This window comes from Bombus affinis, chromosome 4, assembly GCF_024516045.1.
Source record: "Bombus affinis isolate iyBomAffi1 chromosome 4, iyBomAffi1.2, whole genome shotgun sequence".
Classification (NCBI taxonomy): Eukaryota; Metazoa; Arthropoda; class Insecta; order Hymenoptera; family Apidae; genus Bombus; species Bombus affinis.
In genome coordinates, this window is record NC_066347.1 from 13,717,599 (window position 1) to 13,731,136 (window position 13,538).

Below are 13,538 nucleotides of genomic sequence, written 5' to 3' on the forward strand. Positions count from 1 at the left end.
ATATTTGTGTGCTTCTACGTTCGTTACACGTTTCTTTTTAATAAAATGAAGTGTCATGCAATTACCAATGCAGATGTTAATTATCGAACAGTGGCTTTAAAGGAGATTCTAATTTATTCGTCATGATATTCGTTCCAATCCTGTGATTTTCTCTCTACGTTATTTTTTGTTATTGAGAAGATTCATCGATCGACATTGATCGTATATCCACGAAAGATTTTGTGTTATTCACAGTTATATACTATATAGTCTTTTTTGTACTCGATAATTTTTTCTTTATACTTTAATACGTTAATAACGATCGTTTAATAAGTATCTTTCACAAACTCTACGAAACAAAAGGGAGAATTTCGAAGAATTTTATTTTTTTTAACAAAAAAGGTGTTTTAACAAAACACCTTATCTGCGAGTAAAAGACAAACTATTGGAAAAAACATTCCACTATTTGTTCGGAAATTATTACTTCCGCCAACGTACGATGATTCCTGAAAGTATCGTGGATATTTACCATAGAAAACTTTTATAAATATACGTTACGAGTATCGTACGAAACTTTTTGAAATTTTACGAACACCAGAACGAGGCATGATCATATTGGCAAAATTAAGAATAGGGATTTTCCGCAAACGGTTGACAGTTCGCGTTCATGACCTCTTTTTTCCCAGACATTGGTCAGGAAATGTAGGTCGCGCGACGTCGAAGGAACTTCTCGCCTACGTGTTACATAAATGCGCCTTAACCCCTGTGTTCGCGGCGGTCGCGCGCCATTAATATGGTCGTGGGACTCGAGTGTGTCCGTCCTGACACGGAGTGGTACTACTTGCAACAGCGTACCAGTCATTAGTCAATACGCCGACGTTAGTCGATACACGCTGTGGCCGCTGGTCCGCAACCGGCAGCACGAGGCTGGAATAGGGTCGAAAACCCCTTCCATCGAATGGCTTCCTGGAAACAGAACGATACTTGCTGGCAAACTTTTGAATTCTTGCCAGCTTCCTCCATTGTTCTCATCGACTGATCGATACTATTTTATTGCCCGCGTGTGCAAATCTTCCACGCCTCACGGTGATTTCCTTCTCGTTGCATCTCTCAGATTCGAACGCGATGAAGCCGTTTGATTCTCTTTGATTCAATATCAGATGGTTTGTTGCTGACCGTTGTTTTGTGGCTGGCTTTGAGGAGGAGAAAAGGGAAGGTGGAAGAGTGGAGATTGATTTTTTAATTTTATCAAGAATTTTAGAATTTCATATAAATATCTTCGCAAGATAATTTTATTTCGCGATGTTTGGCTGTTGCTCTTTTGTGTTTTATCGTTTAGAATTGTAAAGAAATAGTTAAGGGTAAGTGGAAAAATTAATTTAGACCTCGTATAGAAAAATGGCATTATGTATTGGAAAAGAAATTAGGACTTATGTGGATCAAGGGCATAGATAACTTTGCAATTTACGTTTAACCTGGAATATTTTTCTTTTCATATGTCATGGATTTTAATTCATTCGTTTCATTCGGTTCATTAAGATTTTCTACGTGCGATGATCTAAGAATTTAGATGCACGTACATGACTCTGGAATTTGCATTTCATCTGGAATCTTTTTCTTTCGAAATATCGAAGATCGAATCGAAATTGTGTAATAATATTGAATGATAGATTCGAGAATATTAAATGCACTGATGCTGGCTTGAGGATAGTTGCAGCGTTATCAAAGGTAAAGTTTGGGATTTTACCATTACCAAAAGACGAGAGCTACGTTATAAGTCGAGAGACTGACGTAATATATGAAAAATAGAAATAAAATATGTACTCCTGGAACGTTGTAATAATCTTGTGCAATCTATGCGAGAAATCATATTATTCGGAGAATAGAAAATTTTATCCGAGTTTCTGCAAATTCATAACTACTTGCACAACTTCCCCTTTAATCGAGTATAAATATATTTCTTTCTAATCGTTTCACAAGCACTATTTTGTATCTCTTTTTACTCTTATTTTCACAGTAGCATTTAGTTTTAGTTCCAACCACTACTAATGTCGCGATCTTATTCTATGCTGGATCGGTAACATTGGAAACGACACTAGAATGATAAGAAAGTTTGCTACCGTCCGAGACAAAGGACGAAGAAATACATTGGCCGATAGATCTATCGTATATCTTATCTCTACATATATCTTGCCCGAGCCACTGCTCATTTCCTTATCGCGATGATGACTCCTCGCTCGATAAAACCGTTTGTCATAAACTTCTCGACTCTTCTTTCAGAACACTTTCTCCAAATTTCTTACCCATTTCGTAAAACATTATTTTTTATTTTATCGTTCCTTTATTGTTTGTGATTATCGTTCCTCTTCTATCAGAGATACAACCGGTTTTCTTCGTACATTTCATTGGTACCCTAATAATGAAACATCGATAGTATGCAAACTAACAGGTAACTACAAGAAGGAATAGAAACAAAGGGGGGGCGGAAGAGAGGGACAAGGGAGCATTGTTAGCTAAGAGACTGGGTAACAGTTAATGTCGCATTACGACGTTGACTGCATAAGAACGTCGGTTGTTCGAAATCGTGGAAGCGCGAAGGAACAGTGGCGAAGAAATTCATCGAGATGACGGAAACCACCGAGGAAGCCAGAGTAAGCATTAACAAAAGGATTAACGCTAAATTGAATAGGACGTATGAATTGAATAGTTTCTCACAACGGGAATAATTAAACCTAATTAGCACGGTAAGGAATGGTTGCTAAGGACACAGTAAATAAGGATACCATTTCGTACGAGCGAATTTTCGTACGAACATTTTTCTGGATATTGCTACCAACTTACTCTTAAATCTTGATTAGATAACAAACACGATATTCCAAACTTTCTAAATTTTCACTGTTGCTTCACGCGTGATTCGTTCTAAGGATCGTGCGATTTTCGTTTTATCGCATTCGTGAATCGATGTTGTTACACGTAAGAAACATACACTTTCGTATGCAAATACGAGGCAAGCTCGTATCGTTGTTCGATCAACCGATTCAGAAGATGTTCGAGATGCAACTACGAATGTTAATCGGATATTGACTTGTATATTAGTCGATTAGTGATACGCATGGTTGTTCTCGATCTGCGTGTTAAGAGGATATTCGCGTGCACGTTGGGTAATATGGTACGAACCATATTTAATACCGGTTTGATCGATGCGTTGTTTGAAAAACCTCGTAGAAAATGATCATTTTATTCGTTGATGGCGATTCAAGTTGTTCGATATTCGTGTAATCGATCGCGTGCAACGTGTAATTCTCATGTGTAATTTGTAATGGTTAGCTCTCGATAAAGGCGAAATTGTTAACGAGTGAGGAGAATAAGGTAGAAGGCACGTATACATATTGACAATAGGAAATTACGAGTAATGGTTTTGATTGATTTTAAATGATCGGCGTATGGAGATTTGATTTTAACTTTTTGATTTTGTGATCGATTCAGTTTGAAGCATATTTTTAAATACTTACAAATACTTCAATGGTAGGAATATATTTATATCTCGATTTTGTATTATGGCATATTGAAAATGACGTACGCATTTATTTGTTACGTACATAAATGTAATCGTATTTATATACACATAAAGCGAGGTGCGGATAGAGCAACTGTGATAACAAAAGTACATATATATACCTACATATTGCAGGTATAAAGTGAAAAATTTTTTTAATTATATTATATTTTTTAATTATATTATTAATACAAAATGAGTATTTTATGTAGAATTAATTGAACTAATTTTTTGCAGACCTACTCCATGCAATGAATATAAATAATAATCCAAAAAGTAGAAAAACAGTATACGAGCAATACACGAGCACTGGTAATCTACAAATTGAAACAGGAAAACTAAAGTTACATTTCAATTTTAAAACATTCGCTGCAATGCTAATTTTTAAGCAACATCGTCGAATCATCGCTTGAAAAGCGACGTTGAATTACTAATATTTCTGGTTATATGGTAACATGCTGGTTAATCCGGTGGCAGAAAAATACAAAGCAAAAGCAACGCTTCAGAAGATAAGAATAATCTTTGTATATAAATACAAATACTATACGTAACTTATTCTTGTATACTCGTTGCAGAGGTGTTAGCTTCATCGTCGCGCGTACACAACTACTGGATCGTGGATTCACAAATAAGAAATATTCACAACATGTTGTAACAATCGTCGCTTTAACAAATATCTCGATCACCGATGCAAAAAATCGACCAATATTAATTTTAAAACATGCACCATGTAATCCATCACTATCATTAATACCACGAATGTTGTTCATTGTTATATCGACTATTCCTGTATAACATGATTTTGCGACAATGGAAGAAGAATACACACTATGTGGTATCAGTATCGACTACTGTCGACAGAATCGCGCGGAAATACCCACACGACACGAACGATACGTAGAAGGGCGGTACCAGACACGAACTCGTGGCACTGGATATTCGCTCCTTAGATTACTTCAGAAGTCTTTCAGTTCGCCGGTGCGACTGTCGGTGAATCTCGCCATCGCGTTATTCGTTCTTTTATCGTGTAATTGTATCGTCTTTGCCGGTTTAATTCGTTTGGCCATGTTCGTGCAAGCTCCTGCTTTGTTGGTTCAACAAAAGTCAGAGAATTCTGAGGAAGGCAGCGACGAAGAAGGGACCGGTGATGTCCTCCAGGTCTATTGTTCTTTCGCTTTTTGGCCGTTTATATTTTATTCGCGCGTATATTTTCTTTTGTTATTATGCGAAGCGCTAAGTGAAGCTACCGATTACCGTAATACTCGATAATGAAATATTGTCATAAGTGGATATGAAACAGTGATTTTTTAATGTATCGTGCACGTAGTTAATTTCGTGTAGAACAGTAGGACAATAAATAATTAGATAAACTATAGCGATATTAACCTAACGCAAATTCACAAAGTCGCTCTACTGTGAAATTAAATTGGATTATTGAAACTCGAGTGTGCGATATGACAATTTATCACATTTTGATAATAGTAGTAAGGGATGACATCAAAAATAAAAAATAAAACTGCAATCGATTAAGCTACGCCATACTTGTAATAAAGAGGATAGGCGAACATAATGTCTGATCAATGATAAGGCATTACTATTGACTCAAGCACGACGTATAAGAAACAATTAATATCCTTGATTTGCTTCGCAGAAACGCCGAGAAGAATGCGAGAGAAAGGCAAGACGAGGGGAGATGGATCCCCGTCTAGAATTCGCTTTCCAGCTCTTGATGGATGCTACACAATTGTCCCGCCACGAGGTCATGGATCACGTTTTCGAGGGAGACATGCTGGACGAAATCAATCAACTATTTTTGCCCCATATGAAGTCCACCCTTGTCTGGTATTATCAAGAAGTGGAGGAACCTGAAACTCTACGTCCTATAGAAACGGTCAAACCTTTTATCTTTTATTTTTTAATAAAAACCTCAATCTAACGTCAAAATTATTAAGTATTTTTTAATGTACACATAAATAATTATAATTAAAGTAGTATTATGAAAGTGAATTACTCTGTATAATCGTGTTTCTATCTCGATGAAAGTCGATATTAATTTTGCTGAAAATATTCACATGGTTTTAATAATTACCAGGAGAAAGAAACTAAAACTTGTCATTTTGTCATATTTCGATTTTATTTTGTATGCAGTTGTTAACAATACGTAAGTGCTTTCGACAAAGTTAATGTTGATTTTCACTCAGATGGTAAACATAATTCTTACATGTATGTACCTATTACATTTTTATGATACGACACTTTATTACAATTATATATATTTAGTATATTTAGATATCAGTATTATTACAGTCTAATTATTCCATTGTTAATAATAAGATAACCGTGGAATTTTATTTTGCAGATCCAAACAAAAACTTCTACCTCTAGACCAAGTCCAAGCACATCGGTGCCGAAAGTTAAAGAACAAAAGGAAACAAAAGAACCAGGGAAAAAGAAATTGTTTCTTACCGATGGATGGCAAGTACCTTGTACTGGAATATGCGTTTACATATTCAGGTATGATATAAAGCATAACGTCTAACAAAGTATGAAGTATTATACATAACAGTCTTATGAAGTTATAATTGATAGTCGCACTTCAGTGATACAAGCTCGAAATTTTTCTTAGATTAAATATCTCGAAACAATTACCTGAGGAAGGTTTCCAAAAAGATCTTTATACCGGTGTGATAGACACAAAAAAAGTGGGGATAATAACCGCGATACAGAGGGTAGTAGAATACGTTTTCATGGATGCGCTTGCACATCCTGGTTCTGAAGGAGAGGACGATTGTCCGATGATAAAGAGCCTTTTATTACCGGGATTAAGATCTTTCTGCAGTGCTTTGAAAGGTAACAATAGAATTACATATACAGTCACTGTATTTTCATAAAATTTTAGGTGATTATATCATTAAATTGCAAATATTTATGCAAATTTATATTTTTATGAACGTGATTGACATTTTTAGAAACATTTTATTATTTTATAATATTATTATTATTAATATTAATGTAGTATCGTGGACAAAAGGCCTAAGATATCGGCAGAACCGTAAACAAAGCCATCATCGGGTACATCAATGCGTCGTCGGTCTTTTCAAATGGATAGTTTCGTGGAAAGGGCCTGCGTGACCCTGGCCACGGGCATTTTAGGATACGTGCCGATAGGACGAGAAGAGACAAAGAGACGCTAAAGGCAGTGTTAGTTGAGAAGCCGGAGAGAACGAATGCAAAAGGCGTGCAGTTAGAGTTGAGAAGCGAGAGCGAGCGAGTGTAGAAGCCGGAGAGTGTGAATCGGGAAGTCGAAAGCCGAGTATGAGAATAAGACGTACGACAGCATTGTAATCATTTCGTTGCTTCCAATATTATTTATTAAATCAAAATATCATTATTTATCCTTTCCTCTAAGACCCATTCAGATACTACATTAATATAATATTAAAATTAATGTTAATATTATATTAATATGATTATTTTATAATATTAACATTTGAATAGAAACCTGCAGCGATAGCGTAAAAGTATATTATATACTAGATATACTAGCGTATTATATACTAGAATATACTAGCGTATATTCGATATCTTAAACTTTGCTACGAAGATTCCTTATTTTTGATATAAAGATCATAATATAAAATATTTTCGAAATTTTCGCAGTGTGTGAACAGATAGCTCACGAAGGACGGGTATTCGATGACGATGAAGCTCTAATGATGCAAGTGCGCAACTTTGAGGAAGCAAAAGCATTTATAGCGAAAAAAGGCGCTGTGAATATCGTAGAGAAAAGAGTACAAACGTGGATCAAGAGATTGAAAGACTTCATGGTAGAAAGCAAGCAGGTGAAACGAGAGAATGATAATTCTGGTCCTCAGCAGGAATTGGAATATTGGAAACGAAGAGGAGCACAATTCAGTCAGTTAGTCAACAAACTTCAGGTTCTATTTGCATTTTCGTATCGTAGCAGATAATTTTACTGTCAATCGTAATAACGAGTAAACTATTATCTGTGCTACGTATAAATATTTAGGATCACGAAATACGAATGTCGCTTCTTTGTTTGCAAGTTGCGCGTTCCAAGTTAATAAAAGATTGGGTCGATGTAGAGGATGAAGTCACTTATTGTTATAACGAAGCGAAGGATAATGCAAAATTTATACAGGCGTTGGAAAAATGCTGTCACTGCTTGTATTTGGACGATCCAGTAAGATAACATATCGTACGAAAAAGAGAAATTATTTTTATTTTCCTATATTGTTTTCTATGTGTGTTTTATATATATTCATATATATTGATATTAAGTATTTTTCAGGTGAAGATGAGAGATTCCCTCGTATCGCTATTACAAACAGTTCGTTTAATATACAGCGTGTCGAGGTATTACAACACCTCGGAACGAACTAGTTCGTTAATGATAAAAATCACGAATCAAATGATCGTGGCTTGTCGTGATTACGTCACAAATAGAGGTCGAGAAACTGTCTGGGGTCAAGATCGAGCAGTTGCGCGATCGAAACTGAAGCATTGCTTAAAACTGAACAAGTAAATTATGGATTCTCTGTTTTTTATCGTTATATTTCAATCTGAGACATACCGATTCATTTTTTGTCCTTTTATATGGGAAATAACAAAGAATACCATTACATTACAGAGCTTACAGAGAAACTTATAGACTGGTTCGGTGTTCTCCTGCTGTAACCGAACAAGAATTCTCGTTTTCAGAAACTCACGTATTTGGACGATTCGATTCCTTTTGCGATAGAGTAAGAAAAATTTTGACTATGTTCGAATTGATACAAGATTACAAAAGTCTCTTCGAAAGAAGAATGGAGGGTCTTTTATTGGGAGAATGTATGTAATTAATATACGGATGCTATTTGTTTTTAATTCGTTAATATTTGTCTACATTTTTCAACTTTAGATCGTTTTGTGAGCGTAATTTTCAGCTTTCTATTTTTTATTTTCTTTTACTCCAATAGCATTGGACGATGCCATAAGAACTTTTGAAGAGGCTGAGAAAGTTGCTACCGCTAAAGGTTACGATTATCTAGATCCAAGGAATACTGAATTTGATACGGACTACAATTATTTCATGACAAAAACTGATAGTCTGAAACAAAACATCGGTAACATCATTGAGAAAAATTATGCGGACGTTTGGGAAACTCTTCAGGGTATACGATTTTTAACTCGATTCGAAAAAGTGAAGTGGTGCATTATAGCTGATTAAATAATGCACGAGGATTTGTACATTTGACATGTAAAGTTGCACAATTACTCTAATTATAGCACTTGAATCTAATTGTATGTATGAACATGTTTCTTTGTCGATACATATTGTATTCAGTACATCTTAAAATCATTTACTTTCGAAATTTGTTAATACTTTAATATTTGAATATTTTGATTTTATAGTTTCTTAATTTTTGTACTTTTTAATGTTTTAATTAATTTGCTTGTTTTTAAGGTCAGTGAGAAGATACCACTAACGAAGCTAGATGAAAAGTACAACATAGTAGTAAAATATTGCGACAAAGAAGTGGACAGAATACTAAAGTTATTCAAAAAACAGAGGGATGATCCACCATTACCAAGGCATATGCCAGCTATTGCTGGAAGATTAACTTGGGCAAATTCATTGAAGTAAATTAAACGAGTTATTCATACATCGTCAAACGATAATTTATGATTTTTATATCACTGACTCAAATTATTTTCTCTTCAGAGTACATTTAGATGAATTGGCTACATCAGTTTCCAATCATCCAGTGCTAAAGACTCTTCCGCTCACTATGGAACTAGAAAAACGGTATAATTACGCCCTCGGTGTTTTGAACCAATATAAATCAGACATTGCTGAAATCTGGACTCATCAAAACTCTTGGGTCATCGAAGACTGTCTCAAACGGTAAATCGATCATACAAGTCCCTCGCAAACAACAACTAAGCTAACTAATTCCACATTTTATTAACACTAGGTTTACGGGACCCGTCAATTTGACGGATTTCGAACTTTAAACTGAAATATCTCAAAAAACCATAGCACCAATTTTAACCATTTTGCATCGTAAATTAATCATTTCATCTAAAGAATTTATACACAAAATTATTTTTTCCTAGGCTTTCTAATTTTTGAAATCTGTATGTAGTATACCTATCTCTACGGGACCCATCAAATTGACGGGTAAACGAAAATACGCATTTTTCTTTAAAAAATCGATTTATTCAAATTAAATCTGAAAGGAACAATATTAGGCTTCACATTTAAATAAATTATTAATAAATAAAAAGTCTTTTTTTTAAATTATCACTAAAAAAATAACAATAACATTAACAGTACAGGCTAATCATATCTATTGAGCACATTTTTTGCAAATATACTGAATATTGTTTGTGCATTTTCCGCATACGATCTTTTTGCAATATAAACAATAATTATTACTTCTATTTTTTTTGCAATAATCCACTTGGCAACTTTTTTGCACTTCTGACGTTGTAGGTGACAGAAATGAAGCGTCTGATCTTTGGCAAATGTTGTCCTTGTTTTCTTCAGTTAATTCCTCGGCTAAACAAAATATGAATTCCTTTCTGGATATTTTCGATCTGATACACTCTTTATATAGTATCCACGCGTTTATCGCTGCCAAATCCAAAATATTGAAAAAGACTTGAAGGGGCCATCGGAAACTCCTTGCTTTCACGCTATATTTGCGTGCCATTTGGTCAACACCATACTTTGTTTTATTGTAAAAAGCAATGGTTTCTGGAACACGTTTATAATTATCTTCTATTCGTACACCTGTATGTTTGGTGCTTAGAAGGAGGACTTTTACTTTAGATTTACTTTTATACACAGTAAGTGTGCAGTTTTCTGATTTATATAAATTTGAGGAAAACAATGTCATCTTGTCCTTCTTTCTCTTGAGCATCGAGTTTCATCTTTCCCCATATAAGGGAAACCATTCAAAATATATTTTGTTTGGACGTCAACTGCTAACCAAAATTTAATGCCAAATTTATGAGGCTTATTCAGTATATATTGCGTAAACCTGCATCAGGCTTTCTTTGGAAATAATTGTTCATCTATTGAGATATTTTCATATGGCTTGTAACAGGTTTGGCTATTACTTATAAATCTGTTCCATATTTCGGATATCAGCGCAAATTTATCTGTTTGTAATCTTTCGGAGGCTTTCAATGATCTCGCTTCATATGCGCACCGGGTATATAAAATTCCTAGAAAACTACGCAACTCAGCAACTGTGATTGTCCAGTCCTTTTCAAAACTCGATGCGCCTCGGTTTCAGTGCAATCGTTTCCATATTCCATTATGTGTCTGTCAATTATTAATTCGAAAGCACTAGTTACATAACCCGACATAATATTTCTCTTAGCATAGCCAGTAGGCCCTGCGATATCCTTGAATATCATACGAACGGGCGTCCTATCCCTAGATTCGCCTGCTTTCAGTTTTATGCACTATGTCCCGTCAATTGCAATTTCAATTTCACCTATTACATTTTGGGATATGCTTGGAATGCTCGTCCTTTCATCCTCGGAGTCAGAACTAAAAAGAATACGCATCCTTTTCTTGTTACGACACACTTTCAAGAAGTGTTGCTCTTCACTATCTAAAGATCCTTCTATCTCTCCACTTTCGATGTATTCAAAGCTTTCATTGTCAGCTTTGCTTTGACCTAATTCATACTGATCTTCTTCGGAGGTATCCTCAGAACAATCTTCATTGATGTTGACATTTTGTCCAATATCTTATTATATTTCTTGAATTTACTCATGATTGCTAGAAAAGGGGGATTGTTCAAAATAAGAAAATACTGTGCCCAAATTCAATTATCCTATTGTAAATACTTACAATAAGTGGAGACAATAATGGGAAATGTCTACGATAACTGAAACTTTTGCACACTATCTTTGAAAAACGGATTGTTTATGAAATCAGCTAAGCTGTCAATTTGAGGGGTCTCGTAGAGATAGATATACTACATACAGATTTCAAAAATTAGAAAGCCTAGGAAAAAATAATTTTGTGCATAAATTCTTTAGATGAAGTGATTAATTTACGATGCAAAATGGTTAAAATTAATGCTATGGTTTTTGAGATATTTCAGTTCAAAGTTCAAAATCCGACAAATTGGTGGGTCGTGTTAATGTTATTGTTATTTTTTTAGTGATAATTTTAAAAAAAGACGTTTTATTTATTAATAATTTATTTAAATGTGAAGCCTAATATTGTTCCTTGCAGACTTAATTTGAATAAATCGATTTTTTAATGAAAAATACGTATTTTCGTTTACCCGTCAATTTGACGGGTCCCGTAGAGATAGGTATATACGAAACGCCCGTAAACCTAGTGTTAATTTTTTATGTAAACATCATATTTTGTTTTATTGATCCAGACCTTTGCTGACGGTGGACGAGAAAACAGGAAAGATTAAAGTCAACTTGGAAGGACGCGTCACTCTCCTGCTCCGAGAAGCTGACTGCTTGGCCAAATTGAATCTGGAAATTCCTATCGTCGCGTTGACTATTCTGGCGAAGAAAGATTATTTCACATTGGTCACAGACTCTCTCCAATTGATGATCGAAGAGTTCGTCTTTACGGCCAGACGTGTGAAACTTGAAGTGAGGCCATTGTTACTACCGCATTTGGTGCGAGTTGCATCTTTGTTGGAACCTGGTTTGACTTCTCTGAATTGGACCAATCCAGAATGGAGAAACTTCTATCAGAACACAAAACAGCAGATCAAGGAATTTGATATCCTTATTACAAGGGTTCACGATGTGTACGACAATAGGTACATTTCTTTTTAAACTTTTTGCAAATCGTACCTTTCTAAATTACAATAGCTTTTTTTAGATAAGCATAATTATATTACTCGTTTGCCTTTGTCTTTCTTTAGTGTCTCTTAATTTTCGTCTATTTTACTTTTCTACAAATTCTTATTAGAATTAAAAGAGGTATTTTTGTTATACAGATGTAATAATTTTGCTGATATTTGACAGTTAAAGAAAATTTCTTACAATGATAAGGATTCCAGATTTTCATCATTGATCGTTCTGCATAAGTTCATAGGTATTTATAAAATCAAATAAAAGTTCCCTTCCCTTGTTTCAAGGATTTTACAGGTGCTGGCAGCTATGCAAAAGATAACGTTACATTCTATGCCAGAATCTGATCAGCCTTGGACTATAGAGGAATTTGTAGAAAAGACCGAAGAAGTATGCAGACTGGCAGCGGTAGATTTATATCGTAAAAGTATGATGGTGGAAGAGGCTGTGGAAGAAGTACTAGATCTTGTTAAGAACGCGGCAGAGAATTTCAAAGCTGCTGCTAATTCCAGTCAATTCGAATTTTTTAATAGCGAAGGTGATATGTGACATTATCTGAAAAACTAGTTTCTTCCATAATTAAATATAGAAATAGCCAGGAAATTTGTTTTCATATATCAGCGTGAAAATGAAAAATTTCATCGTAAAAATTTTGCGAGTGAGCTTCACTAATACATAATGCAATTCTGTTTTGGATATTTTTCAAAAAGTTTTTACGATGGTACGCCTCTGTTTCTTTTCGACTCTAATCAATTTCCAATAAGAATTAAACCAATTATATAAAAAATAGATTATAAATATCATTTATAATATTTTAATCCACGTTTCTTACTTTTTTCTTTTTGCACATTTCCCAATCATAACTTTTATGTACGATGAGCTTACAGAAAATGAAGAGGTAGTGGACCAAACAGTTCAACAAGATTGGTCCTTAGTTTGGAATTTATTCGACGATCCTCATCAGCTGTTGGTTACTCCTGGTAGCTTACCGAAAGGAATGCAAGACATGGTTCGAAATGCCGTGTCTGAAATGAGGAGATATTACTCTAGAAAGGTCGTCGATGTTCTGATAAGAGTCACTAGAAGCTCATTGGACATTATTAGAAAGCGATTTATTCGGGAAATCGATCCAGGTGACTTCCTGTTCGATAAA

The 13,538-nt window shown here is 34.7% G+C and overlaps 1 protein-coding gene across 3 annotated transcripts in view; it reads left to right on the forward strand.

Annotated features, from left to right (window-relative positions):
- The first annotated feature begins 460 nt into the window (after positions 1-460).
- Positions 461-13,538, forward strand: part of LOC126915048 (dynein axonemal heavy chain 5) — a 28,420-nt gene continuing 15,342 nt past the window's right edge. For 2 of the 3 annotated variants that reach the window (XR_007710004.1, XM_050719356.1), the window contains exons 1-6: positions 8,457-8,709; positions 9,003-9,178; positions 9,261-9,443; positions 11,953-12,351; positions 12,673-12,923; positions 13,273-13,518. Coding sequence is in view for 2 of the 3 variants with exons in the window: in XM_050719356.1 (XP_050575313.1) it covers positions 8,683-8,709; positions 9,003-9,178; positions 9,261-9,443; positions 11,953-12,351; positions 12,673-12,923; positions 13,273-13,518 (1,282 nt within the window). In the remaining variant the exon portion in view is untranslated. Of the gene's footprint in view, positions 2,631-3,772; positions 4,694-5,186; positions 5,427-5,894; positions 6,050-6,161; positions 6,386-7,195; positions 7,474-7,565; positions 7,740-7,847; positions 8,078-8,186; positions 8,387-8,456; positions 8,739-9,002; positions 9,179-9,260; positions 9,444-11,952; positions 12,352-12,672; positions 12,924-13,272; positions 13,519-13,538 lie in introns of those variants that run through there. The other variant, XM_050719357.1, reaches the window with a different exon arrangement.